Raw genomic sequence first — 26,611 nt, forward strand, 5'->3', positions numbered from 1 at the left:
TCACATTACAGCTGTCAAAGCGACAGGGGCTGTGCTGGGAAAGGACACATTCCAATCTAAAGGGAATTCAAAATACCCATTGTCATATAAAAGAGGTCAAAATTCCAACTCCCACTTTTATTTACTTTTCCTTGTCCAGCAACCATCTTTTGGTCGTATTGCCGTGCAAAGTGGTTGTCAAGGGGAGAGGACGAATAGGGAAAAAAAGACGTCCGAGGGTGCGCATTTTTTTTTTTTTTTTTTTTTTTTTTTCCAGCGCGAGGGCTCAAGGGCCAAAAAAAGTTTCCTCACGATCTACTTCCTTTCTCCAACGTAACTACACTCATCTCCTTCAGTTCTTTGGACACTGCCGTGATTTTGAACCACACTTTTTTTTTTTTTTATTTATTGTTCGCGTCCATATAATCAAAAGCAGGTGGCTCCCCTTCTTTTTCATTGCATTTACGTCCTTCAGGCACTTTTTTAGTACCCTGTCTTTTGTTTTTCTTTGTCAAGGATTCGTTGGATCAAAAATCGACGATCTCATTCGTTTGCACTGGACAATTTCCTACAACAACAACTACTCCAACTAATCAGCTTCACAGGGGCTTTTCATTTCTCCGAACTTCCTTAACTTTGGGCTACTTTTATCTTGTTGTTTCCTTTTCCTTGTTTTTGTCCACCGTCATATCCTAGCATCGCATAATGTCATACTACAATCCATACCAAAGCATGCATCAGCAGTACATGGGCCAGCCATACTACCAATACTATCCTCACCAGGAGTCCAACGGCCACTTGCAAGGCCAGGATCAACACCCACAGCATCAGTTTCTTCACCAGGGCTCGTCGCAGTATGACCAGTTTGGCTCCCACTCCGACAACCTTGGAGGCTTCCCAAAGGAAAACGATCATCTGCCATCTGCTGGTCATTTCAACAATGGTGACCTTTACGGTGTTGAGGAGAGCAGCTTCTTTGATGATTCCGATCTTCCCAACGCTCACACCCCTAACCAGCAGCCTTTGTCAGCAGATGCTGCTTTGAGTCGCCAGATGCAAGAGCAGTTGAACCTTGGTGGATTCCCTGGCGTTCCTGATTCTAACTTTGGCCCATCAGCTTTTGGTGGTGCCAACCAGGGCCTGATTCCTCAGACTCCTAATGGAGAGATGCTCATGGGCGGTTCAAACCAACCAGGCATCGTTCCACATTCGCCTACTAGCGCATCCAACATGCCTACTCAGGTGGCTCCTTCTAGGACAGTCTACTTGGGAAACATCCCAAGTGACATCGAGCCTAATGAATTATTGGACTATGTTAGAAGCGGTATCTTGGAGAATGTCAAGATTTTGCCCTCCAAGAACTGTGCCTTCATTTCTTTTATCGACGCTCAGTCGGCTTTGTTGTTCCATTCCGATTGCATTTTGAAGAAGCTTCACATTAAGGGCAATGATATTCGTATTGGATGGGGTAAGAATGCTCCTATTTTGCCTGCTGTGATGGAAGCGATCCAGAGAGATGGTGCAACGCGTAATGTTTACCTCGGAAACTTGAATAACCCTGTCACGGGTGAGATGATCACCGAGGCAGAGTTGAGAGAAGACTTGTCGTCTTTTGGTGTCATTGACTGCATTAAGGTCATCCCAGACAAGGGTATCGCCTTTATTCATTTCTTATCTATCTTGAGTGCCATCAGATGTGTGGCTAACTTACCTTTGAAGGAGAAATACTTGGACAAGAAGTGTTTCTATGGTAAGGACAGATGCGCTTTCATTACAAAAACGCAGCAACACAACGCTGCTCAGTACTTGGGTTTGGCTCCAGGAATGGAGCACGTTGTGACTGCAGCAGACAGGGAGTTCATCTCTAGTGCTTTGGTTCAGCAGTCTGCTGCTGCCGCTCAGATTGCTACTCAGGCTGGTGGCGCTAACAACTTGGGTAACAGAACCGTTTACTTGGGTAATTTGCACCAAGAATCTTCTGTTGAGGAGATTTGTAATGTTGTTAGAGGTGGTTTGTTGCAAAGTATCCGTTTCTTGAGCGAAAGACATGTGTGTTTCATCACCTTCATTGACCCAATTGCTGCTGCTCAATTCTTTGCTATGTGCCAATTGCACGGCTTGACCATTCACAATAGAAGAATCAAGGTCGGCTGGGGAAAGCACTCTGGACCTTTATCCAATGCCTTGTCGTTAGCTGTCTCTAATGGTGCACTGAGAAACATCTACATCGGCAACATCACTGACTTTGAATATTACAACGCCAAAAAATTGAGAAAGGATTTCACTAAGTTTGGTGATATTGAACAAATTAACTACCTTGAGGAGAAGAACTGTGCATTCATCAATTTCGTCAATATTGCGAATGCCATCAAGGCCATTGACGGCATCAAGTCGTTCGATGATTACAAAAAGTTGAAGATAAACTTCGGTAAGGACAGATGTGGTAACTTGCCAAGACAGTTCCAAAACCAGCAGCAGGTCAATTCGAACATTAACTTGCCACAGTTTGCCAGCAGTATGACTCAGCCAAGTGATGAAAGCACGAATTCTGATTCTGAATTTGTGGACGACAACACCAAGGAAACCAGTCAGTAAATACTAATACGCGTGGCCCGGCTTTCAAGCCAAGTCGACGGACTTTGCTTTCGATTTATGTGTTTGGACAGCATTTCACAGTACATATAATATAATGGTATTCTATCCAAATAGACTCACATTTTAGGTAAGAAGTTGATAAGAATCAACGCTATAAAGAAGATGATCATGATGGCAACCATCATCTTTATAAGGAAGAAAAGACTGATCTTTCCTCCGCTCTTTTCGTTCAAGTAGCCATTGAGATTCGAGCCAACAGTTGCCATCAATGACAGACTCTTCATCATGTTCTCGCTTGTCTCGTTGAGTACCTTCGTATCCTCCGTAACCTTGGAAGAGAAGGCAGATGCTGAAGACTTGAGCGCAGAAGCAAGACCTGAAAGATCCTTCATGATATCTTCCTGGAAAGTTTCATGGTATTCGTTCATTTGGTCAGCAGATTTGTTCTGATCATCCAATGACGTGGAAGTTCCATCCGCCAAAAGTCTCTTTCTGAGCGACATGTAGTCTTCCTCAGGGTTATCATTCTTGCCTAGATCAGAGGTGGATTGGCCTACTGATTCCGATTGTTGAGGAACCTTCACTTGCCTCTGAGCGTTTCGCTGCTCAACAGCTTTCTGGACCTTATAAGACTGCTCGTCGACGGTTTCTGTAAGTGAATTAAGCTGGGCATAGGCAGACTCGTATTGTTTGCTACCTTTGTTAGCATTCAATGCACGTAGTAGATGTGGGAGGTCATTCTGTATTCTTCGAAGGGTAATTGCCTGTAGATGAGGATCAGATGCACTTGAAAAGGACGAAGACTGTAGGTCTTGCCTATGTCTTTCGACTATAAGTTGAACTCCAGATGGCGTAAGGGACATGGAGGTAGTAGGTGTTATTTGATATGAATCAGTGCGCGATGTACAGTTAAGGTGGAGTATGGGTACAAGAGAAGGTACAAGTTATCACCCTGAAGTGATGGTTAAAAGGCGGTAGGAAATCCCTAAGAGAGAGCGGTATTGACAAGTAAGCAGTTGCTTGGTCACTTTTTGAAGAACATGGAGCTCAGTGCAGAGTGCTAGGCCACACTCCATTTCAAAAGCAGTACTAGAGAAGTGGTGGAAAAGCTGGTATGGAAACCACAGGTCATTGATGAGTCTAAACTAAGACTCCATTCCACTGTGTCATGCCATTCCAGTCAAAGAAGTATAACATTCTTTTACAGATGTAAGCCCCACTACTATCAAACGACGGCTCGTAGGAATTCGGCCGCTGTTAGCGAAAAAGGGTTTTAATTCTCTCTGAGGCCCCTGACCCACAGAGTGGTTACAATAAGTCCATAAGAATATTGGAGAAGCCCCAATGACATGTGGACGAGTAAGGAGCCTGAAGAAGAGAGAAGGGAATGGGGGAAAAATCAGAGTGAAAAAGTACTGGCATCGAGGCGTGGTGCACGGGTTTATTTCATTTTAGGCTGCGAAATTTCAACCGTTTCAAGGCAGGCCGATCTCGAAGCCTGGGACCGAGGAAGCATGTTGATGCCGAAATGTGGGTTGATTGTAAGTTGTATTACCGGTCATGGAATTCTAGGTTGGTCACGGCAAAAACGAACGTTTCCAAGCATTTACAGCCCGAGGCGTGTGGATTTCGGCACAGAAGTTTACTCTCCATTTGTACATGACAATAGAGTATGAGCAGGAGGTGAACAGGCACGATGGTCGTCAACAGCACCTACGGGAGATCCAGGAGTCAACCAAGAGAATGAACCGTTTCACCTTTGAATAGACCAAAAAGCGGTGCACTTCTCTTCCAACTATTTTTGGTTTTCGGGTGGCCTTTTCCTAAATTTTTCAGTACCCTCAATTACCACACCGTTCCCACTTACTCACCGGCACTAGCGGTGCCGAGCTTCGTAGCCATTGTTATCCCCGTTCATCACCACACAACCAACGAAATTCCGTCACCACCTAACCTCCACCTTCAGCCGTAGACACATACAGAAAACATAGTGTGCCGTGAAAAGTGCCATGGCATGCCATGGAATCCACCCCAGCTTCACAATACCCAGGTGCCGCGGCTAGGCAGTTTCGCAGCCATTGGGCTGTGCGTGGGACAAACAGTAACAATGATAGAACAACGTCTGGACAGAGGCTCAGCGAAGCCAGAGCGAAGCCAATTCAAACCCATACGTAAAAGTTCCAAAAAAAAATGACCTGAGCATGTCCAGACAGCCACTTTCGTCCTCCTTCGTTGGCTCGCCGTGGCTTGGGCCTTTATTTTTCTCTTCGTCGCCTGCGGCAATTTTAACTTCTTGCCTACCCACAAGCCACTGTGAGGCGGGCCCTTTCCCCCAGGCCCAACACCAGCCTAGGCCAGCCATGAACGATCCAGACTACGGTTGAAACGTCGACACGCCAAAAGACGGGGTAGTCCACGACTTTGAAAATTTTAAGGTTGACTATCGCCAGATTGTTTCCCCCCTCTAGACTTTCGTTCCTCCCGATCCCGCGAGATCATAACCAAAACACTGTGGGTATCTTTCTTTCCCCTGGCGTTTTGTATCATTTTCCAGGTGCCCAGCCAATTGCCAATTTCACCACAACAAATGAAATAAACAAAGTAAGAAAATTGAAAAAGGCTGGTTAAAAAAATTTACTTTTTTCTCTAATCAGGCACTTCCCTTTTCTCCATTCTCCAACTCACCGTTGCTTCTCTCTACTCCTTGCCTCCTTTGCTTTGCAGCCAGGGCCGCCTCAAATCACCTGCTGCTCCCTGGGCTCGATCGCGGCCGCCTGCACCGTCTGGTTCATCTATTTTTGTTTTGTTTTGCGGGCCTCTGCTATTCGTGCACACTGCCCTTGACACCATTCAGACCCTTTACAATTCACTCCCACCGTTTCTTTTCTTTCCAACAACTTGCTACTACAACAACACACTGCTGAGGGTTTTCTTTGCTTTTCCATATCACTCGTGTTCCATTCCGTTCCTTCTGGTTTTTCACCGCTGAGGTTGAAATCTTCTGGTTCTTTCCGTCTTTTTTTTTATTATTGATTTCCCTTTTTTTTTTCCCAATCCTTTCCAAATCGTCCACCCTAGTGCCTGGCCTTCGTTGTTTTCCCATATGCTTCACTTGCCTGCCCTACTACTAGTGGTGCTTCCATTCGCTGCTGCTGACAGCTTCTCCCAGTTGGGATGTTTCAAGCAGTCGGATCTACTGTCTTACTTGTCCAAAGAAGACTCGTATATGTATCAGTCACTGGGACATTGCCAACAAGCTTGCTCAGGTAAAGCTGTTGCTGCCTTGATCGATGGTAAGAACTGCTACTGTGGCCTGGCCATTCCGGAAGAGAGCCTCGGCGTTTCCAGCTCCAACTGTGACTCTCCTTGTCAGGGTTACGACAAGGAGAACTGCGGTGGTAGCGGCTACTTTGATGTCTACGTCAACGCCGATGCTGACGCCTCCACAGTAGGCGGCAAGACTTCGTCTTCTACGACTTCATCCTCGTCATCCACGTCAACTTCATCTTCATCTACATCCACATCGTCCTCGAGTTCATCAACATCTACATCGTCCTCGACTTCGTCGACTCCCTCATCCACTTCCACCTCGGAAGCTCCAGCGTCGACTTCTCTGCATTCCCCAACTTCCGAAACTTCAGAGTCTCTGTCCTCCAACCAAGGCAACTCTGCAAGAACAAGCACATTCATATCTACTGCTACAGCAAATCCGAGCGGCAGTGCCAGCTCGGTGGTTGAAGTTACAACTACAGTCAGATCGAATGCTTCGGATCTGTCCTCCTCGCTGTCGGGTCCCCCACTGCCCCAAAATAGACAGGCGGATTCCGGCTCTAACTCCTTGTCTGGAGGCAGCATTGCCGGTATTGTCATTGGCTGTGTGGCTGGTGTAGCCATAATTGCTGGCTTGTTCTTGTTCTTCTGCTGGTGGAGACGCAGGAGGGACGACGACGATGACGACGATGAGCAATTTTTCGACATGGGCGGCGCAAACGACAAGTCCTTCAACCTGATGGCCCCCAATCCATTTATGGCAGGCGCTGCAGCACCTGCTGCTCAAGCAGGTCATACGCATAATAACTCAAACACAACCCAGTCGTACTCGTCCAATAACGAGGATGCATTCTACTATGAAGCACGTCATAACAATGACCATGAGGCTCAAAATAATGATTTCTTGAGGCCTCCTGAAGAATTCGGCCGCCGACGGCTCTCAAACGGGTCCTTGCCTGACATGGTGCAACGGAACCCGGGCTCATTGAAGGTCGTCAACACATAATTTCTGCGGCGCTGTTTCCCTTTTTCCCATACGTTTCAAACGAGGCAACTTTAGCTCGTGTCGTTTTACACATTGTGCACCTTCTGTTGCTGCAACAGAGGTGATCCCGTCTTGCCACGAAAAGTCTAATGTTTGACATTGTTTTCTTTATAAACACACACATTTATTTACTTCTATTCACACATGCTTCGACATGTTTCTACATGGTTAATACTACGAATTAAAAGCATCATAGAGATCTCTGTAAATTGCTGGAGCCAGTCGCGCTACCTACGTGTTCTAGAAACCGCGCTGTGTACAGATTCGAAACTTCTGCGCGTCTCGGCACTGCAAGATGCCTCCTTAGTCGGTTGCAAATATCAGGTAAGTGCATTCCTCTCATACACACTTTCTGATTGGCGAAGCGGAACTAATAGGGGAATCCTCGCAAAACAATGGGCGCTACGTCATCAGGGCCCTTTATTAAGAAGAGCCACGTACCGGACTGGCTGGCATGGATCGAGGATCGGCACACGTTGGTGAAAAATTAAGCTTTACAAATTGCCTTTTGTCTCCAGATGGAAGGAATTGTCAATGAACAAACCAGACAAAGCCTCTTCAAAGGGGGTGGAAATTTTTCGCATTTCAAAAGGTCACTACAATCTTCAATAGAAAAAAAATAATGGCCAAATGTGACAAATAAACCACACCCCTTAATATTATCTGAGATATCGTAGATCTGCATCACAAAATGCCAATGTTGTGGGGGAAGCACAGAGAGTTATAGAGTGCGCCAAAAGTTGACATTGGTGTATTAGAGTAGGCTTTTCAGTGCATGTGAAGAACTCTAAGCTTATAAGATGCAACGAAATGTATCTCTTGATCTGGCCAAAGGTTAATCTTTAGATCTTCTATAGTGTGTGGGTTTGAAGTTTCAGGTACTTTTGTGACTCTGGTGCCGTACACACCCATGACGTAGTCCACCACACTTTCATGTGAGTATCCCCCAAACACTCTCTTGGCCAGCAAAAGCGTGATGAACGGCTCTTCTTTACTATGGAGCTTGGCAGCTGGCGGAAACTTGGGTTGCTTTGATTAGATGTGGTTTGTATGTGGTGGAGATACAATGGTGGTCGTACCTATAAGGTTGACGGTGAGATCGCTTCAACAATCCGTCTAATGAAACAGGTAATTGTCTTTGTATTAGTTTATGGTTATGATTGGTGAATTCAAATTTGAAACGTGTTTTGTCGGTGGTAGCGTGTTTTTGACTTAACTTGTCTGATTCTGGGGTACCAAGCGATTTGGCGTCCTTTAGCCACAGATTGAAGATAACAAAGATTTTCGAGTTCCAGGGGGTATTACCTTGTGACTTAGGTCGTCTCTTGAGCTTATCTGTCACTTGAATAGGGTACATTATGTGGTATAGTTAAGCTCAATGCCATTACTCTAGCCGATCAGAGCACCAATCACCAAACCCTGGACATCTGGGTATGTCCGAGTCCGAAGATCATCTACCTCAACTAAACTCTCTCATGGCATCCCCTTGATCTTCCCTTCCGTATCTCTGCCTGTGCCTTGACACAAAACCATGATGCGTGTAATTAATCCACCGTGATGCCTATAATTACCAGTATATAAACTTAGAAACAAGAGTAGTTTCCATCGCCAGTTCAAGCCAAGCGATTATGATCTAGCCTCTATGCTATATTTACTTTCCAACGGTTTCTTCTTATCATTTACCCACCATGACGTTCACAGCCTTGTATTCGGCTGCAAATCATATCCTTACCGAGAAAAGGCACAGCCGTTCTTCATAAACGTTTCCCGACATTTCGCCGAGACTCCCAAAAGTGGCCGCAGTCATGCCTCAACCCACATACTTAAGCACAGCCCATAACCCCAATTGTCTCATCTTCTGGACCAAAATACTTTGACACCCCCCAGCGCGGCTATAAATAACCCTCACTCTAACTACTCCAGGCTGTGCCTTACTGCGCGCCGTTCCTCAAATCGCGATATCCAGCCATGCCACAATGAGACAGGGGGCTGTAGGACCAAGAAATATATATATCACAGCCAGCCAGCACAAAAACATTGCATATCAGATAAACTTTTATTTACTACTACTTCTTTTATACCACTTTGGGATCGACTTCCAAAAACTACTTACTACACTTTCAAAACATACATTTACCATGCACATTCCAAATACTCCACAAACACTTGTTTCCAACCTCGTCCAAAGAGACGTAAAGTCAACAGCAGAGTCCTTCAAATCATGGGACACGTGTATGGACAACACAACGTGTAAGATCGTCGCCATTGTGGGGATCGTGCTTGCCGTGCTTGTGGTGATCAGCATTCTCACCACGCTCTTCCGCTGCTGTTGTCTAGGTCTTAGCTGTGCTCAGGCTCTTTGCTGTTGTTGCAGCAGAGGTGGCGGCAGCAGAAGAAGAAGTGAACCTCGCCAGGTTACACAAGATCCATTCCACAACGCTAACATGTACCCTAGAAGCCAGCCCATGTCTCAGGCCCAACCCGCGTACTACCCAGTGGATAGTTACGACCTGTACCACAAGCCAAGTCCATATAACGTGGGCACGGGCTATCGTGCTACGTAAGGATAGACACTGATACACCGTGACGAATTTAACGAATTTACGAGAGTTGCCATGGGCCTGGTATGAATACCACCAATATACAGATTAGGAAAGAGACGCGTAGTTTGTAGAGAGATGTGATAGGGGCCAGGAGGGTCCAAAGTGGCCTTTCCTAGGTGATAACTAAGAGCAGGGAGTTGACCTGATGGTTTGAATCAGGTATTAAAGGGGCTGCTAGTGATGATGGTTGCAAGACAAGTTGATAGCCTATGTTACTAGCAGTAGTACTGGTGATACTGGGAGAACTGGTAGTAGCACTAGTACTAGCATCATTAAAGGTCTCTTCAGTCCTCGAGCTACATCAATCAGCTTCTGTCATCCATAATCAGTTCAAAGGACATTCTTGACATAATTGGAGCCTTACCGCATGGCATCAAGAGAGCTTACATTTTTCGCAGCCATTTCCTCCAACATAGCCTTCAACCTGGTATAACTCAACTAACCCTTAGAATGACAATTGTAAACAAGAGTACATAGAGCCTTTGCTTGTCTTACTCTTTTTCCAAACCTGTGATCAGATACTCACGGCATCCTCCTCTGTCACATAAACTAGTCACTCTTGTTCTCCCACTGAATTCAGTCTTTCCTAATGTGACCACTCTCAGATCTAGGGCTTGTGCCCTAAATTCGCACTGCGCCAGAAGAAGCTTAACTATGGGAACCTGTGCTCGTGTGCAGTCTCTTCACCAAAAAATTTTTCGCACTACCCTGCCTCACTCTGACTTTAGGAAAAAAAAAATCCATAGTCATTCCAACTACATCTATACATAATCAAACATGTCTGGTTCTGGTGCTTCCGGTAACAAGTTCCGTATGTCTGTATGTACCTTTGATTCATATTCCCCGTTTTAAACCAGCCAGTGAAGTTCGAAGAAGTCTATTCCATATGTCCATCGAAACATCGATACTGAAAAATCCATCCATGTTCTTTGTCCCACAGAGTTAAATGCTGATATTTTTCCCAGATACAAATTGTTTCATTCGATTCAGAAGATCCAACTCCCTACGATACATCCTTCAACTTCCGGCTCATCGCTCACGATTTCAATATACTAACAGACAGTTGGGTTTGCCAGTCGGCGCCGTCGTTAACTGTTGCGACAACTCTGGTGCCAGAAACCTTTACATTCTTGCCGTCAAGGGTTTCGGTGCTAGATTGAACAGATTGCCAGCTGCTTCTGCTGGTGACATGGTCATGGCCACCGTCAAGAAGGGTAAGCCAGAATTGAGAAAGAAGGTTATGCCAGCTATTGTCGTTAGACAGGCTAGACCATGGAGAAGAAAGGATGGTACCTACTTGTACTTCGAGGACAACGCTGGTGTCATTGTCAACCCTAAGGGTGAAATGAAGGGTTCTGCTATCACTGGTCCAGTCGCCAAGGAGTGTGCTGACTTGTGGCCAAGAATTGCCTCCAACTCTGGTGTGGTGGTTTAAGGATTTCACATTTTGGCTTCTTCATTCTTCCTCACGACCCCATTGTATATCATACATTAATCATTTGACATAGCATTTATCGTAGATTCGTAGTGATGTTTTGTGCGCTATAAAGTACATGACATTCATACATAAATAAGTTTCGTGCAATCATACGGCTTACCTGATGTTGGCCTGGGAAATTTGGTCATCGGCTAACTGACCTTCCTCCACGGTCTTGAAGGTTCCTGGAACAGTTTTCGTAACCGTGAGTGAGCCAGTGGACGTTGTCAGATTCTGTCTCGATTGGCCTGGATGCTCCAAGTTGGTTGGGTAAGGCAAGTTACCAGGTTTCCCTTGAACGTTGGCTCCAGATCCACTAGGGCCTTGTTCGTTGAAATGCTGAGGGAAGTGTGGCACATATGGAGCCTTTACTCTACCATTCTCAGGCTGCTGTACATTTTGAGGAGTGGCAGCTGTTTGAATGATCTGCGGCTGGAAGTTTGGCGATGCTGGGAAATACTGCGCTTGTGGCTGCGTCTGTGGAGACAGTGGGAAGTATTGTGGCATCGGCTGTCCTTGCACAGGGGTACGTCCAGTTTGCAGAGGTTGAACCGAGGCGGGTCCTTGCGATGAAGACGAAGGGACCTGCGATGCATCAGGAACAGGAATTGCGTTGATTGTGAAGAACTGTTGCAGAACCGGATCGTAGAACTGTTGCGGCTGCGAGTTCACTTGACTGAAGTAGTACTGGTAATTTTGTGGAATAAATTGCTGAGGAGTACCTTGTGGATTTGCAGAAGCAGTTCCATTTGGCATTGGTACTGCCTTAGGAGCAGCCTGTGACTGCTGGTCATACTCGCTCTCATGTTGATCCTGGAATTCGTGCTCTGGAGCGTATTGACTCGACTGACCAGTTAAGGTAGTGTCACCATGTTCATGATCCTTGTGTGTATCTGCCTGGTGGGTATCAACGGGAGTCACGATAGTTCCATCACTATTGATCAAATTGGAAAGCTTTGGGGATTGATGGTAGTTTTTCTGCGAGAATGTAGACGACAAACGCTGGTTCTGGCCGGTTGAAGCGGCCGATGCTGTCTGGGAAAGTGCCTTGGATCTCACCGACTGGGTAGGACTCAATGGGTTCCGTACCTTGGAAGCACCGGTGAAATTTGACCTTACAGATCGAACGCCAGGACCAGTCTGCGCAGATAACACACTTGATGCTCTTGATAACTTCTTATCAGTTATATCATTTTTCTTTGCTTGGAGGACCTTGCTAAAAGCCTTGGCTCTTGCAGAGGGCGATGCTAACTGGGTCAATTGCTTGATATCGTTATACCACAGAATCATTTCTTCGTAGGTGCTGCATTTGAATGACCAATTGTGACCTCTGTGGATAATACCATTCTGTTGCTTGGAGTACAAAATAAACTTGTAGGAGCCAAGTTGCTTGGAGTCATCCTTCTTCGTGTGCTTGTCAACAGAACATGTATCTAAGGCAAGGGACATAACAGGCTGAGGATCACGCTTTCTGTCGTTTGTTTTGAACTCATGGAGGTAGCTGCATGTCAAAACATACCAGCCACTGGAATACTTGTTCAAGAACTTGGATCTTCTTTCTAAGATGCCTTCTCTGATAGGCAAGTTGACCAAAGATTCGAAATGAGGAATATTTAAGTCGGCTAATTTTCTGGCAGGATAAGATAAGTCGATGAATTTGCCGGACATGAGATTCTTGGAAATGGTGGAAGTCTTGGGCAAGTTACGGTCGATGAAGGAGTTCCACTCGAACAGGGACTCCTTGGCAAGGAAACCCTCAGAGAGTCTGGGCACCAAGAACTCTGGGATAGTGGAATGCTCGTTTTGCACCAAGTTAAGGAAAATCAGGAGACAGTTTTGGACTTCCAAAACAACAATGGACTCTAACTTTTGGGACGATGACTGTAAGTTCTCGTAGGCGTCATAAAGATAACGCTCTTCCTTGAGCTGTCTGCTAAGCTGTTCCTTAAGCTTCAAACGAACAAGATAAGGATCTCTTTTGGTGCTATCGAGTTCAGAGTCATGCGAATGAGGGACAGGCTCGCCGGAGGTGGTCAACAACTCGTGGCGGTTAGCAATGTCAATTGCATGGTTGAACTTGCTCAAAAGGGAGCTGGAATCTTGGAGATCACGGGTCAAGGTATTTTTGAAGTCGTTTTGCAACTTACGAATCTCCTTGATCTTAAGCACAAGGTCCTTGCGCAAATCTTCCAAACGGGGGATCACCACCAGCTGGATTTCCTTCAAGGTCTTGGTACCGTTTTCAATATTCTGCTGGTGGAACCGCGTGAGTATCGTGGGGAGATCTTGAATGGAGCCATTACCAATTGGCAAGAAGAACTCGTTTATAGCCTGAAGGTCATCTTGCCATTCCTTATCCTTATGAGCATGAGAACGGCCCCCTCCCAAAGAAGCGTTAGACGAAGCCACGGCAGCGGAGGCGCCCACAGCCTGCTGGAGACGAGCCTGCTGCCTCAAGATCTCCTCCTGGACTGAAGCATACAGCCTTAGGTAGGCAACGAGGTCTTTAAGGATATAGCGCCATGCCTGGAAACGGTGGGCAACGATTTCAGTCGGGTAATCGTCCTGGTTATGGAACAGGAAGGGCAACGCCACGGAAAGCGGATCGTGGTAGTTGGACATGATCAAGAAATAAAATAAAAAAAGGAATATAAAAAAATTGCAAATATAAAAGGAACGGTCTGGGAAAAAGAAGAAAGTGTGGCGATGGATGGAGGTTTCTGGAAAGTGAGAAAAGGTATTATACAAGTACGGCAAGAAAAAAAGTGAGACTGAGACTTGAGACTGAGAAAATGGAGGGAAAAGAAACGGTGGTGCAGGGAAGCCCACAGACAGTACATGATAGCAGCGACAAGCCCACTGCGGCAGGATATACAAGAGAGAATTAGGAAAAAACAGTGACTGACTGGCTGGGCACGGGATGCCGCCAAAACCGCCCATGAGGCGAAGAACAAGGCCAATCTGGGAACAGCCAGTGACGTAAGGGCCCACCTAGTATTTTATTTATTTTTTTTTACTCTCTTCCATTTATGTATAGGTGGTGCTGGATTTTCGATTTTCTGGAAATACGTAAGGTTGTGTTCCGAGTCTAAGCCAAATGGCCTGACAGCATGGGGCTCTGGTACTTTCGGAATGGGAGGGCGTGGCGCGTGAGAAGGGGAAAAAGGGCCATATAAAATACAAACTTCGTTAAAAAGGTCCAGAAATCAGAAGATATAGATGGTTTTGGATTCTCTATTTTCTACTACCCTTCTTTCTAATTCTACATTCTGTCTGGTGGTTATCTCCTGGCCTCTACCCGGGACTCTGCCTTTCGCAGCCGGTGCCTGGTCATGCTGCATGGAACTAGCACCAGTAACTATTGGCACTGCGAGGCAGGCGAACAATAATCAGCCTCGGGAATGGCGCCAGAGGATCCGCTGGATTTGCAGCCACTGTGGCTGGTCGGCCCGAGCCAGTAAAGAAGGATGATGTTATGTAGACGTTATTTACGAACTTTCGAGGGTCCTTTTGACTCAGCTTTTAAGGTCATGTTGGCGCCTGCCAGGCCGGCCGCTGGCATGTCTGTTTTTGTCTTGCCGCTTCGCGGGCTTGGCTGAGCAACAGTTGACACAAACCGCAAAAACGCCGCCAGCCGTACGCCCAGGAACGAGATGACCTGGGAGCGCCGAAACGCTGATAAAGGATTATAGGCTTGGGAGCAGTGGAACTTTAATTAAGGTTTTGTGGATCTTTTTACATAGTCTCCTTGCTCTATGGGCTTTTCTGAGACACTGGCTGCAGCCGCAAGGATGGCTGCGAATGGCTGCGAAATTGCTGGTGCTCGTGGGGCGAAGCTGCCATGAAAGAAAACACGCCAAGGGGCAATACCAGTGGTTGCTATAGAGGTTTGTGTTTAGGAATTGAAGTAGGGAGTGAGGGTGTTTTGGTGGTTGCCAGTTACGGTTGGGAGAGCGAGGTTGCTTTCCATTGTACCGTTTCTTGACTCGACGCTTAAGAGATGGTTATGAATATTCATGTAAATTTTCTTCGATACTTCCTTCCATGGCTCATAATAGGTCCTGGCCAATGGTGGGTTCATGCTCTGCTAGGGTTACGCCCTTGGGGTTATTTGCACTGGTCTCAAAGGTACACTTGAACCACGGTTTACCTACTAAACACCGAAGAAGCCAATTTCACCTGAATTGATCCACTTTTGCTGTTTATTTTTTTTTGGGGGTGTTTGTTTTGAAGATCTCACCCAAGCGCCGCAACTAAAAATGAGACACTCGGATGATGTCTCTCCGAAGAAACCTTAATTCTCGAAACATGTAATTTCCTCGGTGGCCGCTCCGTCATAGAAAGATCGGCTGAATTCCATAGACCGTTTTTCTTACTTTTCTATAGCTAAGCGTGGTGCAAAAGTTAAATCGATTTTTCTCATTCTCAGGCCACCTCTTCGTCGTGAGGCCCAAATCTGGGGTCGCTGTTTTTCACCGCGCCACGAGAAACACACTTTTTTCCGTTGGGCCCTCACGTGCACGGAACCAGAACCGCTCTGCCTTACATTACTCGCATAACTAATCATCTCTTCCACCTACCATGTCTTTTGTCATCAACATTTCGTCTGAAGAGGAAGAAGATGACGAAGTCCAGGTCCTAGAATTCAGAAAGCACACTCAAGACCTCATCAACGAGGCGCCTCCAAAAGTGGTGAAAAAGCTTAACGAAGCTGAGTGCCCTATATGCTTTGATACGGTCACTAATGCAACCACAACGTTTTGTGGCCATGTTTACTGCTTGGAATGTCTTCAGCAAAGTATATCTGCATCATCAGCACAAGGTCAAACCCGGGGGAAGAGAGGCGTTGGTCTATGTCCGATGTGCCGAAAGCTGACTACTTTCAAAGATGCTTTGGTGCTACGACTCAGAACTGGCCGTAAGGTGGAACCACCTAAGGACGATGAAGAAGAGAATGAGGATGATAATGAGGAAAAAGTGGTGATAGATAGCTCGAGTCTCACGCGAGGTTTGAAGCGGAAACATTCAGATGACCATGAGGTGCACGAAGGGAGCGATGATCTCGATGAGTTATTCGGAGAGAAGACATGAACAAGAAGGATGACGTGGTGTTGATGTGGTTCTTAAGACACCGCTGACCTTTTTATGATCGAGGTATCAATAGAAATGTCGATGAGCCGAATGTTCGAAGGCCTTAGAAGATCCCGTTGAACACTTTTCATCCTGAAACAAATGCGGCTTGATCTAGATCTCGAGATTTCATCATCCCTCGAATTGTGTTGCTAGAAAGTGGCTACAATCAATCCGCCAGGAGCTTTTCTGTGTCCTATCTTCCTCATTTGCATAGCTGCATGTTGCAATACGTCTTCAATGTCATCGACTACGATGTATTCTCCGTTTTTTACTAAAGGGGCAAATCAATGTGACTACCAACCCTTGAGCTAGTTGGCCTCCAACTCTATGACACTAAATGGTCCTCGGATCTACAACATGTCCATTTGCAGCCATCGGTCTCTTTGGGTGTATCATGTTCAACTACCTCGAATGAAAATCGGATATCGATAATACTTTGCCTATTCCGAAAATAAAGCGCTTGGAAGACCCTCCAAACCCTATTGCCTTTCCGGGCATCTGCCTTCTATAGGCTCATTTTATAGTTCCACTCACTATATACTAGCATACCATTCATGACCAACAACCAAACCGCAACAAATCTGTAATATAAACGAATAACCTCTTTTACCCAACATCTCTACCTTTTACTTTCAAATTTCAATTCTATTGGCAATCTCCCAGGCACCTTCTTCGCTCTTCTTCGTCTTTCCCCAGACTTTCGTGACTGCGCGCAGAGCCTACCTCAATATTCGCCTCCACCTAGAATTACCACTTCTACCACTCACCCCATTATCTTCTTCCCCATAAAATGTCATACTCCCAAATTCCACAGGAGCCTCTGTCACAGCCTCCAGCCTATAGCAACTCGGTGCCTTCTTCTCCCTATGGAGACCCTTCGGGGGCCAGGTCCGAGGGCGATAACATCCCTGACGACTTTAAGTACTCCCTGAACGTGGCAGCTTGTGAATTGCCCATTCGTCAGATGTTTATTAGGAAGGTGTATGCAATTTTGTCGTTGCAAATTCTTGCCACTGTTGCTGTGGGTTTTTTTATCAAGCTGAGTTCGGGTGTTCAGAACTGGTGTTTGAACAACCAATGGCTCTTTTGGGTATCATTTATTGGTGCTTTTGGATTCATGATTGGTGCCCATGTTAAGGCCCGTTCTTATCCTACTAACTTGATTTTACTTGCGGGCTTTACATTGTGTGAGGCGTACATCGTTGGTCTTGGTTGTTCTTTAGACAAGTCCGAGATTCTTGTAAAGGCAGCCCTTGTTACTGGTGTGATATTTATTGGCTTGACAGCATTCGCTTTCCAGACCAAGTATGACTTCAGAAGCTGGCAAGGTGCTTTGGGAATGGGTTTGTGGGCCCTTATCGGATGGGGCTTGGTTATGATGTTCTTCCCTGGTTCCGAAACCGTTAACATGGTCTACTCTGGCCTCGGTGCCTTGCTCTTCAGTGCCTACATTGTGGTGGACACTCAGCTTATTATGAAGTCTATGCACCTTGATGATGAAGTTCCTGCTGCCATCAAGCTCTACTTGGACATCTTGAACCTTTTCTTGTTCATTCTCAGAATGATGCGTAACTCTGATGATTAGGTTTAATACCGTCGATACTTTCTATAGTTCTTTCTACAATACTTAATGTCGTTAATTTGTTTATTATGTACCGCTTCCTTCTCTTACAAGTACAAGCCTTCGAGGTTTTCTTCCACCTTGTTTTTGAGAACTCTCTCCTTAGCAGTCTTGAAATCTTCGGCCTTGACTTGCATTCTTCTTTCTCTCAATGCCAACAAACCTGCTTCCGTACACATAGCCTTGATGTCGGCACCAGACAACTCATCCTTCGAGGTGACCAATTCGTCTAGATTGACATCGGAGGACAAGTTCATCTTGGATGTGTGGATAGTCAAGATCTTCTTCTTGGTATTGGAGTCTGGGTTTTCGAATAAGATCTTACGGTCGATTCTTCCCGGTCTGATCAATGCAGGGTCCAATGATTCGATTTTGTTAGTGGCCATAATGACCTTGATGTCGCCTCTGTCGTCGAAACCATCTAACTGGTTCAACAACTCCAACATAGTTCTTTGAATTTCTCTTTCACCACCTGACGTAGACTCGTATCTCTTGGATCCAATGGCGTCGATTTCATCAATGAAGACAATAGATGGCGCAAGCTCACCAGCGATCTGGAAAATCTGTCTACACAATCTTGGACCGTCACCAAGGTATTTTTGAATCAACTCGGAACCAACAATTCTCAAGAAAGTAGCACTCGTCTGGTTAGCAACGGCCTTGGCCAAAAGCGTCTTACCAGTACCTGGAGCACCATATAGAATGACACCCTTTGGAGGTTTAATGCCCATTTCTTCGTATAATTCTGGATGCGTCAATGGCAATTCGACAGCCTCTTTGATTTCTTGAATCTGCGATTCCAAACCACCAATATCAGAGTACGACTCGGTGGGCGACTTGTCCAATTTCATGACAGAAACCATTGGGTCAGCGTCATCTTGCAAAACACCAACAATAGAGACAGTCTTATGGTGCAAAAGAACAGAGCAACCTGGCTCTAAGAGACCTTTGTCAACAAAAGACATGATAGCCACATAGTATTCAGAACCGGCAGTGGTGGACACAATGCCGTGATCATCGTCTATGATTTCTTCTAAAGTACCGATAGACATTGGGTAGCCTCTAACTTCATCAACCTTCTCTCTTTCCTCTGCTTGTTTAGCTTCAGTTGGCTGGAATGCTTCTTGGTTGGCAATGAACTCCTCCTCCAAGAGCAAGTGATCCTTAATTCTCTCCAATTTCAACAACTTCAATTTACACCTTGTACTTGGATGGACACTAGGCAATTTGACAGCGGTATCCGGTCCCTTTCTTCTCTTTTTGCCGAACTTGGATTCCACAGGAGGCTCATACTTTGGCTTCTCTTTCTTCTTGTCATCCTTCTTCTTGCTGGGGTCGCCCCCACCAGGCATGGATGCTCCTTGTCCCTGTTATGTTAGTAGCTGCATTTGCATTGTTTTATTTGAATGGCTTTACATACCATGATGTGCAATTAATGTGATACGAGGAGGTTTGGTGTTGGTGAGTGAGATCGCCACTTTCGACCTAGATAGTTCAACTGAGGTCACGTGCAACCAGTACAAGCAAGGTCCACATAATATGGGCCCTACAACGTCGAATAATGATCGTATGTAATGTTTTATTCTGGAATTGGTTTAAAGATGTTTAGGTTCTTTTTATTTCGGTTTATTTGAATCAAAGTCGGTTTGTTGGTAGTATACTCTCGCACTCAGCCATAACAGCAACGAGTGCAACTTAACCAATGTTTCTTTAATGAATTTTGTGTAGAGAAAGACAAGAGGCCAGAGTCAATGGCATATATATCAAAAAGGATTATGAATCTGATAAATAAATTTCCATTCTTTACCGCTGTTTCTTTGGAAACATACTCGGGAACGCCGCGTCCTACAAGTCATTTGCAGCCATTCTAAGTTAATGTAAATGAGTTTATCAACTATATTCATACTCTACTTCAAAGTTGTCTAATTCGTTAGGCATCATCCTTAAAGCTTTCTTGTCTTGACGTCAACGCCAGTGTTTGTCTGGATCAACTGAATCAACTTCTGAAGGTCAGCACCAACAATCTTTCCTGTCTCCTTTCCATCCTTGAAGAACAAAATGGTTGGCATAGCAGTAACACCGTTCTGGCCAGCAACGTCTGGTGCTTCATCCACATCAACTCTAGCAAACTGGGCCTCTGGGACAGCGCCAGCCAACTTGTCGAAAACTGGAGCAATAGCCTTACAAGGACCACACCAGGTAGCGTAGAAATCGACAATTGATGGCTTTTGGGAGTCAGTAAAAGCAGCAAACAGCTCCAAGTCTCTGATTTCGGTCACTGGGGTGCCATTATTGGTGCTGTAGAGAGCAATGCTGGATCTGAGGCCTTGGGAGGCCAACTTTGAAGGCACTCTGCTTCTGGCAAGGTATTGGGCAGAAGGTCTAGATGAAATTGAGGAGGCAAATTTGAGCATTGTGTGGTTTTGATGGTAAAAAGAAGAGTCGTTTGCTATCGAAAGTAAAGTACTACATAGGATTACTAAGGTATGCCGCCATTGGGTGCACGGATTTCATACGATAGTCTTATAGATCCTAATTTCCTCCAACTAGTCAAAAATAGTTATAAATTGAGTAGATGATATGTCCTTCAGCTCTCCAGATGAAAGTGATGAAACTGTCTTACATTTGTTGTTTGAATCAAACTGAGAGGATGTCTCACTTGCCATATTGGGTGGCCTGCGACGTTCAACGGCTGTCCAACCTAGGCTGGTGGGCTTTACTCCTGATTTTTTCCCCAAAGGGGAGTGGAACTCGTTCAGTAATTTATCTATAAGTTCTTAGTATAGAAGAGATCATACAATTCTTGAATAGCGGAGTTCCTTCTAATGGCTGCAAATGCGATCTGGATCGCCTCAATACAGTCTAGACAGCTAACACAATACCAAACAAGTGAACCAAACCATAGCAGGTTAAGCCATAAAACAACCAATGAATCATGATTTGTTCATCAGGGAAACGCCATGAAATAATAGTGAATTTAGTCTTTGCATACCATCAATATGCTCATATCCCATCTGATCTGTACAAAACACACCAAACTGCAATCAACACGGCAAAGAAATTTTTGGCAAAATGAAGACAAATCTCTTCAATAATGATCCGGCCTTAATATCTCCCCCAACTAGTTAGTATCTCTCTAGTAGTAATCTGGTCCCAACTCGCGCACGTGATCTCATCGCATAGTATGGGATTTTTCAGGCCTGGTCTCATCGCCTCCAACTTACACCTTATCGAATATTATGGGAAAAGGCACTAAGCGTTCTGCTAAGGCCGTCAAATCCGGCGACTCGAAGAAAGTCAAGCTCCTGCCTCAACCTCTTCCTGAAAGCGATCTGGGTGCTTCTGAGAATGAGGCTACCTTCTACCAATCTGCAGAGGAGGGTGAGGACGATTCAGATGACAATTCCAGCTCTGATATTGAACTGAGCATGGATGAAGATGATAAGGAGGAAGAGGACGATTTGGATGAACTTGACGAGCTCGATGAGCTCGATGACGATGATGTCAAGGCTGCTAAGGAAGATGATTCAGACGAAGAGGAGTCTGAGAAGGCTGCAGACCCTAACAAGAAGACATCTGCTGAACAGCATGCTGAGCAAAGAAAGTTGCTTTCTGAAAGAAAACTCAAGAGAAAGTCTGGTACTGAGGTTGAAAGAATCAAGGCTTTGTGGGAGAAATTGCGTGTCAAGAAGCCTACTCCACCTAAGCAGGTCAGAGACAAGTTGTGTGATGAGATCTGGGAATTGGCTCACGATGTCATCTATGACTTGGTCTTGAAGCACGATGCTTCTCGTGTTGTGCAGACCTTGGTTAAGTACTCTTCCAAGGAAAGAAGAGATTTGATCGTCAAGGCTCTTCAGGGCCAGTACTACCAGTTGGCTACTTCCTCCTACGGTAAGTACCTCTTGGTCAAGCTTTTGCATTATGGTTCGAAGGAGTCCAGAGGTCTTATTGTCAACGAGCTTCACGGTAAGTTGCGTAAGCTTATGAGACACAAGGAAGGTGCTTATGTGGTGGAGGATTTGTTCGTCCTTTATTCTACTGCTGAGCAAAAGAAGCAGATCATTCGTGAGTTCTGGGGTGCTGAGTACGCTGTCTTTAAGGATTCTGGTAAGGGTAAAACTGTGTTGGACGTTGTCAACGAATCTTCTGAGAAGAGACAGTTGATCACCACCAACTTGAGTGGTACTATTGTCGCCTCTATTGAGAAGGGTTCCACTGGTTTCCAGATCTTGCATGCTGCCATGAAGGAGTACGTTTCTATCTTGGTTGCCGACCCAGAGAAGAACGAGTCCCAGATCAGAGAGTTCATCGAACTGCTTGCTGAACAGTTCGCTGAGTTGGTCCACACTGAGGAAGGTTCTGAGGTTGCATGTCTGCTTCTTGCACTTGCCAATGCTAAGGAGAGAAAGGTTATTATCAAGTCGCTTAAGAACCACGGCAAAGAATTGATTAAGAACGAACACGGAAACTCGGTCTTGATTGCTTTGTTCATGACTGTTGATGATACCGTTTTGCTCCACAAATCTTTCAGTGCAGAGCTTTTCACTGCCGACATCTTGCCAGAGCTTATTCAAGAAAAATTCTCCAGAAGACCTTTGCTTTACTTGCTTAAAGGCTTGGATGGAAAGTACTTTGCTCCAAAGATTAAGGATGCTTTCTTGAAATACGAAAAACTTGCATACGCTAAAACCACCAAGAAGCCTCAGGACCAAAGAAGAGCAGAATTACAGCTGAAGGCCTTGCCTGTTATTTACAAGGCCTTGTCTTCCACTTTGTCGCCTGACTTTGAGCCAACATTCAGCAAGCTTTTGTCTAACAACATGGCTGCTCAATTCATCACCGAGCTTCTTCTTACTCCTTCAGATGATGAGGGTGTGAACGCCTCCAGAGCTGAACTCATTGACGCTATTTTCGATATCACTTTCAACACTGACATTTTGGAAGACCACCACTTGCTTAATAAGACTCCATTCTTCTCAAGATCACTTAAGGCCTTGATTCATGGAGATGAATTCAAATTTGACAATGAGAGCAAGAAGCTTGTCGTTGCATCGGAGCCACAGCTTCCAAACCTTGGTTCTGAGTTTGCCGCTAGATGTGCAAAGGAGTTCTTAAAGGACAATGCGTTGAGCAATTGGGTTTCTGGACAAGGTGCCTTCGTTGTTCTTGCAGTTTATGAAGCCTTGTCGCTTAAGGACGAGAAGGAAGCTAAGAGCCTCGTGAAAGCATTGAAGAAGTTGAAGGGAGACTTGAAGAAGGATAAGGATAACAAAGGAGCCCAGTTGTTGGTCAAGCTTTTGTAAGCATGATCGTTCTGGGCTCACTGGCTTGACGTGTGTCAGCCGTGTAGACTACTAAACTTTAGGCATAATATAATAGATGTTATATCAGCAATGCTAAATATGTACAAGATGCAACGGTTACTTTCTTGGTTTGATGGTTGCAGTATCAATAGGACTATCCTCTGATTTGGCTTGAGCATCTGCCTCGGCCCATGGGTCTGCCTCTTTCTTATCAGACTCAGTCTTCTCCTCTGGGGCTGGTTTCGACTGAGTCGCCTGCTTGACCTCTTCCTCGAACTTCTTATTCTCAGCCTCAACCCTATCCAACTCAGCCTGAAGCTTCTTTCTGTTCTCGTTCTCGAGCCTGACCTTCTCGTTTTCCCATTTCTGGTCGGCATGCTGAGCCAAAAGCTTCATCCTCTGCTGTCTCAACTGATCATCGAGAAGCTCTTTCACAGAAGGAGGCTCGTTTCTCGTACGGCGTAGCCATTGATGCCACTGAGGAGGAACCGTGTCAAAATGGTCCACCTTAAAAAGAGACTGCTGGAATGGCTCAAGCTTTCGACGTAAGCGGCCCATATTACCATCTATGGTGAACTCCCAGTAAGTGTTACCATGGAGATCGTAGCCCACAAAGAACTTCTTCCTAAACGGAATATCCCTTCTGGCCTGGAACTTATGTAGGATTCTCTTCCAATATGGGTATTTTCCTGCTATAGGATCCATTATGCTAATGTCTGTACCTGTAGATGAGCATCTGAAGTAAATTGGTGGGACCCGCACTTTTAGTAGTAAATGATACAGGAGACCCCAGGCCAAGCAAGTGATAGCACAAAGACAATCAACTAATCCAACCAACTCGACCATTTAAACCCAACAAAATCTCACATTTAAAGACCAATTATGCCGCGACAACGTAGGGAGTCTCTCTCCCACCTCAATACAGTGGCTCCCGTGCCCATAGAGCTAACTGACGGCACAGTCTCCGCCAGCCAGTTTGATGACTCCTCACGAATAACAGATGTTCTTGTTGGAGATTACCATATTATATCAGGCGACTCGGCCCCGCAATATGTGGTGTGGTCCATACGTATAGTGGTCAACGGGGCATCACATTCGCTGATTGTGCTCTATAAAAGATATAGTGATATTGAGCAATTCCGTGGCCAGCTAGTGGCAGCATTTCCTGATGAATCGATTCCACAGCTTCCACCTAAGGACAACTTCAGTCTATCTAGATTATGGTTCTCTGACCTGTGGCTAGAAACTCGCCGCAGAGGCCTTCAATGGTTCATGACCAACGTTCTTCTCAATCCAAGGTACCAGCATAGCCCAGTGATAACTCAGTTTGTTCTTCGGCAGACCGCTAGGTAGAGAATCCAGGTAACGTTATTATTCGAAGACATAGACTCACAATTTGCATTATAAAAGTCTTCAAAGGATATACTTTTCCTGTGAATGGAATATCAAGACAGACAATTCTTCGTAACTCCTATAAGATACGAATTGCTACAGTAAGTGACCATCTGTAAGGTTTGATAATAAGGAGATCTCCTTGTACAGCTTTGGTGATAGTGTTCTGGCCGTTTCATGAAAACCGTACCGGATTAATGGACAAAGGGTCCCAGAAACCAACCAACAAAAACGTTGATGTCTCCGGATAAAGCCTCACAACAAGCCACTAACGGCCTCCTATCGGAACCATCTCGGTGATGTAATGCTCCATTTAATTGTGGGGTGACGTGACGCAGGGATGGCAAAAAAAAAAAAGAATGGCCATCCATAATATGAAAAATCTCATCACCAAGCATCTACCTAGCCAATCTACCATGCGCCAGCTGGTAACCACAATATGCCACAGCCGCTCATAACGTGCACTTCTCCTACTCATCTACATTCCTACCTACCCACACAATGGTTGCTAACTAAGCTGCTCTGCAGGGCATGCGAAGTGCCCAAGACCTAGGGCCCATCCAGGTTGCTCTCCAGTGGTTGTGACCCAGGTCAGGCGTAACCGCCATTGGACTATATCCAGAAACAGAAAGAAAGCGAAAGAAATACCTGTCACAAAAGATGACGTTATCGCATGTTCTGGGTTATTTCTGTCGCTTGTCCCCTGACAAATGCAGAAGAAGCCGAATCGGTTGAAACGTTTTTTCAGCGCGACAGTTATCCCTGTATCGTTTCCCCCCGGAGGGTCTCGTTTCTTTAGGCTCTACTAAGCGGCCGGCCTGTTCGCGTTTAGTAACCACAGGCAGAAAAGAAAGGAAAAAAAAAAATCCGACTCGCTCCGGCATTGTGCGATTTGTCAAACCGTCCGCGGCTAGACACTAGTGCCCATACGTATATAAAGTGCGCCATTTCCCACCCATATGGTCCTCTTCAACAAATTCGCTAACATAAGAATCTTTTCAAGAATGGTCCACCACAAAGTTACTATTATTGGCTCTGGCCCTGCTGCTCACACCGCTGCCATCTACTTGTCTCGTGCCGAGGTCAAGCCTACCTTGTATGAGGGTATGTTGGCCAACGGTATCGCCGCAGGTGGCCAGTTGACCACCACCACTGACATTGAGAACTTCCCAGGTTTCCCTAAGGGTATCTCTGGTACTGGCTTGATGGACCAGATGAGAGAGCAGTCCGAGAGATTTGGTACTGAGATCATCACCGAGACCATCTCCAAGGTGGACTTGTCCAAGAGACCTTTCAAGTTGTGGACCGAGTGGAACGAGGACGCTGAACCAATTACCACCGACGCTGTCATCATTGCCACCGGTGCCTCTGCCAAGAGAATGCACATCCCAGGTGAGGACAAGTACTGGCAACAGGGTATCTCCGCCTGCGCTGTCTGTGACGGTGCTGTGCCACTTTTCAGAAACAAGCCTTTGGCTGTTATTGGTGGTGGTGACTCTGCTTGTGAGGAGGCCTTGTTCTTGACCAAATACGCTTCTAAGGTTTACTTGCTTGTCAGAAGAGACGTTTTGAGAGCTTCTACTATTATGCAAAAGAGAGCCAAGAACCACGAGAAGATCGAGATCTTGTGGAACACTTCTGCCACTGAGGCTAAGGGTGACGGTAAGGTGTTGACCAGCCTTGACATTGTTAACAACAAGACCAACGAAAAGTCTGAACTTCCTGTCAACGGTTTGTTCTACGCCATTGGTCACATTCCAGCCACCTCTGTGTTCGCTGACCAGCTTGAAACTGACGAGACTGGTTACATCAAGACTGAGCCAGGTACCGCCAACACTTCCAAGCCATTCGTGTTCGCTGCTGGTGACGTTCAGGACAAGAAGTACAGACAGGCTGTTACCTCTGCTGGTACTGGTTGTATGGCCGCTCTTGACTGTATTGCCAAGCTTGAAGAAGAGGAGGCATGAATTGTGGGGCCTCAGTTATAGAATTACGATAGAGTCCTGCTGAGCCGGACAGGTGGGCTATTTTATAGATGCTCATCTAATGTGATATATTTAACGTTATCTATGACACAAACAGTAAGACTATTCCTCTGCCACACCTGGCAACTATCTTAATTATTTATCTAATTACATATATGACTTTCTAAATGATGTAGATCGAATCGATACGGGCTATTTTGTCACG

General features: G+C 45.6%; 14 protein-coding genes across 14 annotated transcripts; 9 read left to right on the forward strand and 5 right to left on the reverse strand. All coding sequences in view use genetic code 12, as the record gives it.

Annotated features, from left to right (window-relative positions):
- Positions 1-684: 684 nt before the first annotated feature.
- On the forward strand, positions 685-2,574 carry CXQ85_002731 (uncharacterized protein; the record flags this gene model as incomplete). The annotated part of the gene is made up of 1 exon (XM_025486396.1): positions 685-2,574. The coding sequence occupies one exon, from the start codon at positions 685-687 to the stop codon at positions 2,572-2,574; it is 1,890 nt and encodes a 629-aa protein (XP_025343946.1).
- Positions 2,575-2,690: 116 nt separating this feature from the next.
- CXQ85_002732 (SNAP receptor) lies at positions 2,691-3,437 on the reverse strand (the record flags this gene model as incomplete). The annotated part of the gene is made up of 1 exon (XM_025486397.1): positions 2,691-3,437. One exon carries the CDS (start codon positions 3,435-3,437, stop codon positions 2,691-2,693), a length of 747 nt encoding a protein of 248 aa, XP_025343947.1.
- A 2,240-nt stretch (positions 3,438-5,677) lies between these two features.
- WSC2 (Wsc2p) lies at positions 5,678-6,850 on the forward strand (the record flags this gene model as incomplete). The annotated part of the gene is made up of 1 exon (XM_025486398.1): positions 5,678-6,850. One exon carries the CDS (start codon positions 5,678-5,680, stop codon positions 6,848-6,850), a length of 1,173 nt encoding a protein of 390 aa, XP_025343948.1.
- A 2,177-nt stretch (positions 6,851-9,027) lies between these two features.
- On the forward strand, positions 9,028-9,453 carry CXQ85_002734 (uncharacterized protein; the record flags this gene model as incomplete). The annotated part of the gene is made up of 1 exon (XM_025486399.1): positions 9,028-9,453. The coding sequence occupies one exon, from the start codon at positions 9,028-9,030 to the stop codon at positions 9,451-9,453; it is 426 nt and encodes a 141-aa protein (XP_025343949.1).
- Positions 9,454-10,269: 816 nt separating this feature from the next.
- RPL23A (60S ribosomal protein uL14) lies at positions 10,270-10,927 on the forward strand (the record flags this gene model as incomplete). The annotated part of the gene is made up of 2 exons (XM_025486400.1): positions 10,270-10,311; positions 10,556-10,927. The coding sequence occupies 2 exons, from the start codon at positions 10,270-10,272 to the stop codon at positions 10,925-10,927; spliced, it is 414 nt and encodes a 137-aa protein (XP_025343950.1).
- A 159-nt stretch (positions 10,928-11,086) lies between these two features.
- On the reverse strand, positions 11,087-13,591 carry SLM2 (phosphatidylinositol 4,5-bisphosphate-binding protein; the record flags this gene model as incomplete). Its single annotated transcript, XM_025486401.1, has 1 exon — positions 11,087-13,591. One exon carries the CDS (start codon positions 13,589-13,591, stop codon positions 11,087-11,089), a length of 2,505 nt encoding a protein of 834 aa, XP_025343951.1.
- A 1,959-nt stretch (positions 13,592-15,550) lies between these two features.
- Positions 15,551-16,060, forward strand: CXQ85_002737 (SUMO-targeted ubiquitin ligase complex subunit; the record flags this gene model as incomplete). The annotated part of the gene is made up of 1 exon (XM_025486402.1): positions 15,551-16,060. The coding sequence occupies one exon, from the start codon at positions 15,551-15,553 to the stop codon at positions 16,058-16,060; it is 510 nt and encodes a 169-aa protein (XP_025343952.1).
- An 832-nt stretch (positions 16,061-16,892) lies between these two features.
- Positions 16,893-17,687, forward strand: CXQ85_002738 (uncharacterized protein; the record flags this gene model as incomplete). Its single annotated transcript, XM_025486403.1, has 1 exon — positions 16,893-17,687. One exon carries the CDS (start codon positions 16,893-16,895, stop codon positions 17,685-17,687), a length of 795 nt encoding a protein of 264 aa, XP_025343953.1.
- An 83-nt stretch (positions 17,688-17,770) lies between these two features.
- Positions 17,771-19,075, reverse strand: RPT2 (proteasome regulatory particle base subunit; the record flags this gene model as incomplete). The annotated part of the gene is made up of 1 exon (XM_025486404.1): positions 17,771-19,075. One exon carries the CDS (start codon positions 19,073-19,075, stop codon positions 17,771-17,773), a length of 1,305 nt encoding a protein of 434 aa, XP_025343954.1.
- Positions 19,076-19,666: 591 nt separating this feature from the next.
- On the reverse strand, positions 19,667-20,137 carry CXQ85_002740 (thioredoxin family protein; the record flags this gene model as incomplete). Its single annotated transcript, XM_025486405.1, has 1 exon — positions 19,667-20,137. One exon carries the CDS (start codon positions 20,135-20,137, stop codon positions 19,667-19,669), a length of 471 nt encoding a protein of 156 aa, XP_025343955.1.
- An 825-nt stretch (positions 20,138-20,962) lies between these two features.
- CXQ85_002741 (uncharacterized protein) lies at positions 20,963-23,029 on the forward strand (the record flags this gene model as incomplete). The annotated part of the gene is made up of 1 exon (XM_025486406.1): positions 20,963-23,029. The coding sequence occupies one exon, from the start codon at positions 20,963-20,965 to the stop codon at positions 23,027-23,029; it is 2,067 nt and encodes a 688-aa protein (XP_025343956.1).
- A 117-nt stretch (positions 23,030-23,146) lies between these two features.
- On the reverse strand, positions 23,147-23,734 carry CXQ85_002742 (uncharacterized protein; the record flags this gene model as incomplete). Its single annotated transcript, XM_025486407.1, has 1 exon — positions 23,147-23,734. The coding sequence occupies one exon, from the start codon at positions 23,732-23,734 to the stop codon at positions 23,147-23,149; it is 588 nt and encodes a 195-aa protein (XP_025343957.1).
- A 177-nt stretch (positions 23,735-23,911) lies between these two features.
- Positions 23,912-24,382, forward strand: CXQ85_002743 (uncharacterized protein; the record flags this gene model as incomplete). The annotated part of the gene is made up of 1 exon (XM_025486408.1): positions 23,912-24,382. One exon carries the CDS (start codon positions 23,912-23,914, stop codon positions 24,380-24,382), a length of 471 nt encoding a protein of 156 aa, XP_025343958.1.
- Positions 24,383-25,380: 998 nt separating this feature from the next.
- On the forward strand, positions 25,381-26,388 carry TRR1 (thioredoxin-disulfide reductase; the record flags this gene model as incomplete). The annotated part of the gene is made up of 1 exon (XM_025486409.1): positions 25,381-26,388. One exon carries the CDS (start codon positions 25,381-25,383, stop codon positions 26,386-26,388), a length of 1,008 nt encoding a protein of 335 aa, XP_025343959.1.
- Positions 26,389-26,611: the final 223 nt, after the last annotated feature.

Source organism: Candidozyma haemuli, assembly GCF_002926055.2.
Source record: "Candidozyma haemuli strain B11899 chromosome Unknown D_2014730914, whole genome shotgun sequence".
Lineage (NCBI taxonomy): Eukaryota > Fungi > Ascomycota > Pichiomycetes > Serinales > Metschnikowiaceae > Candidozyma > Candidozyma haemuli.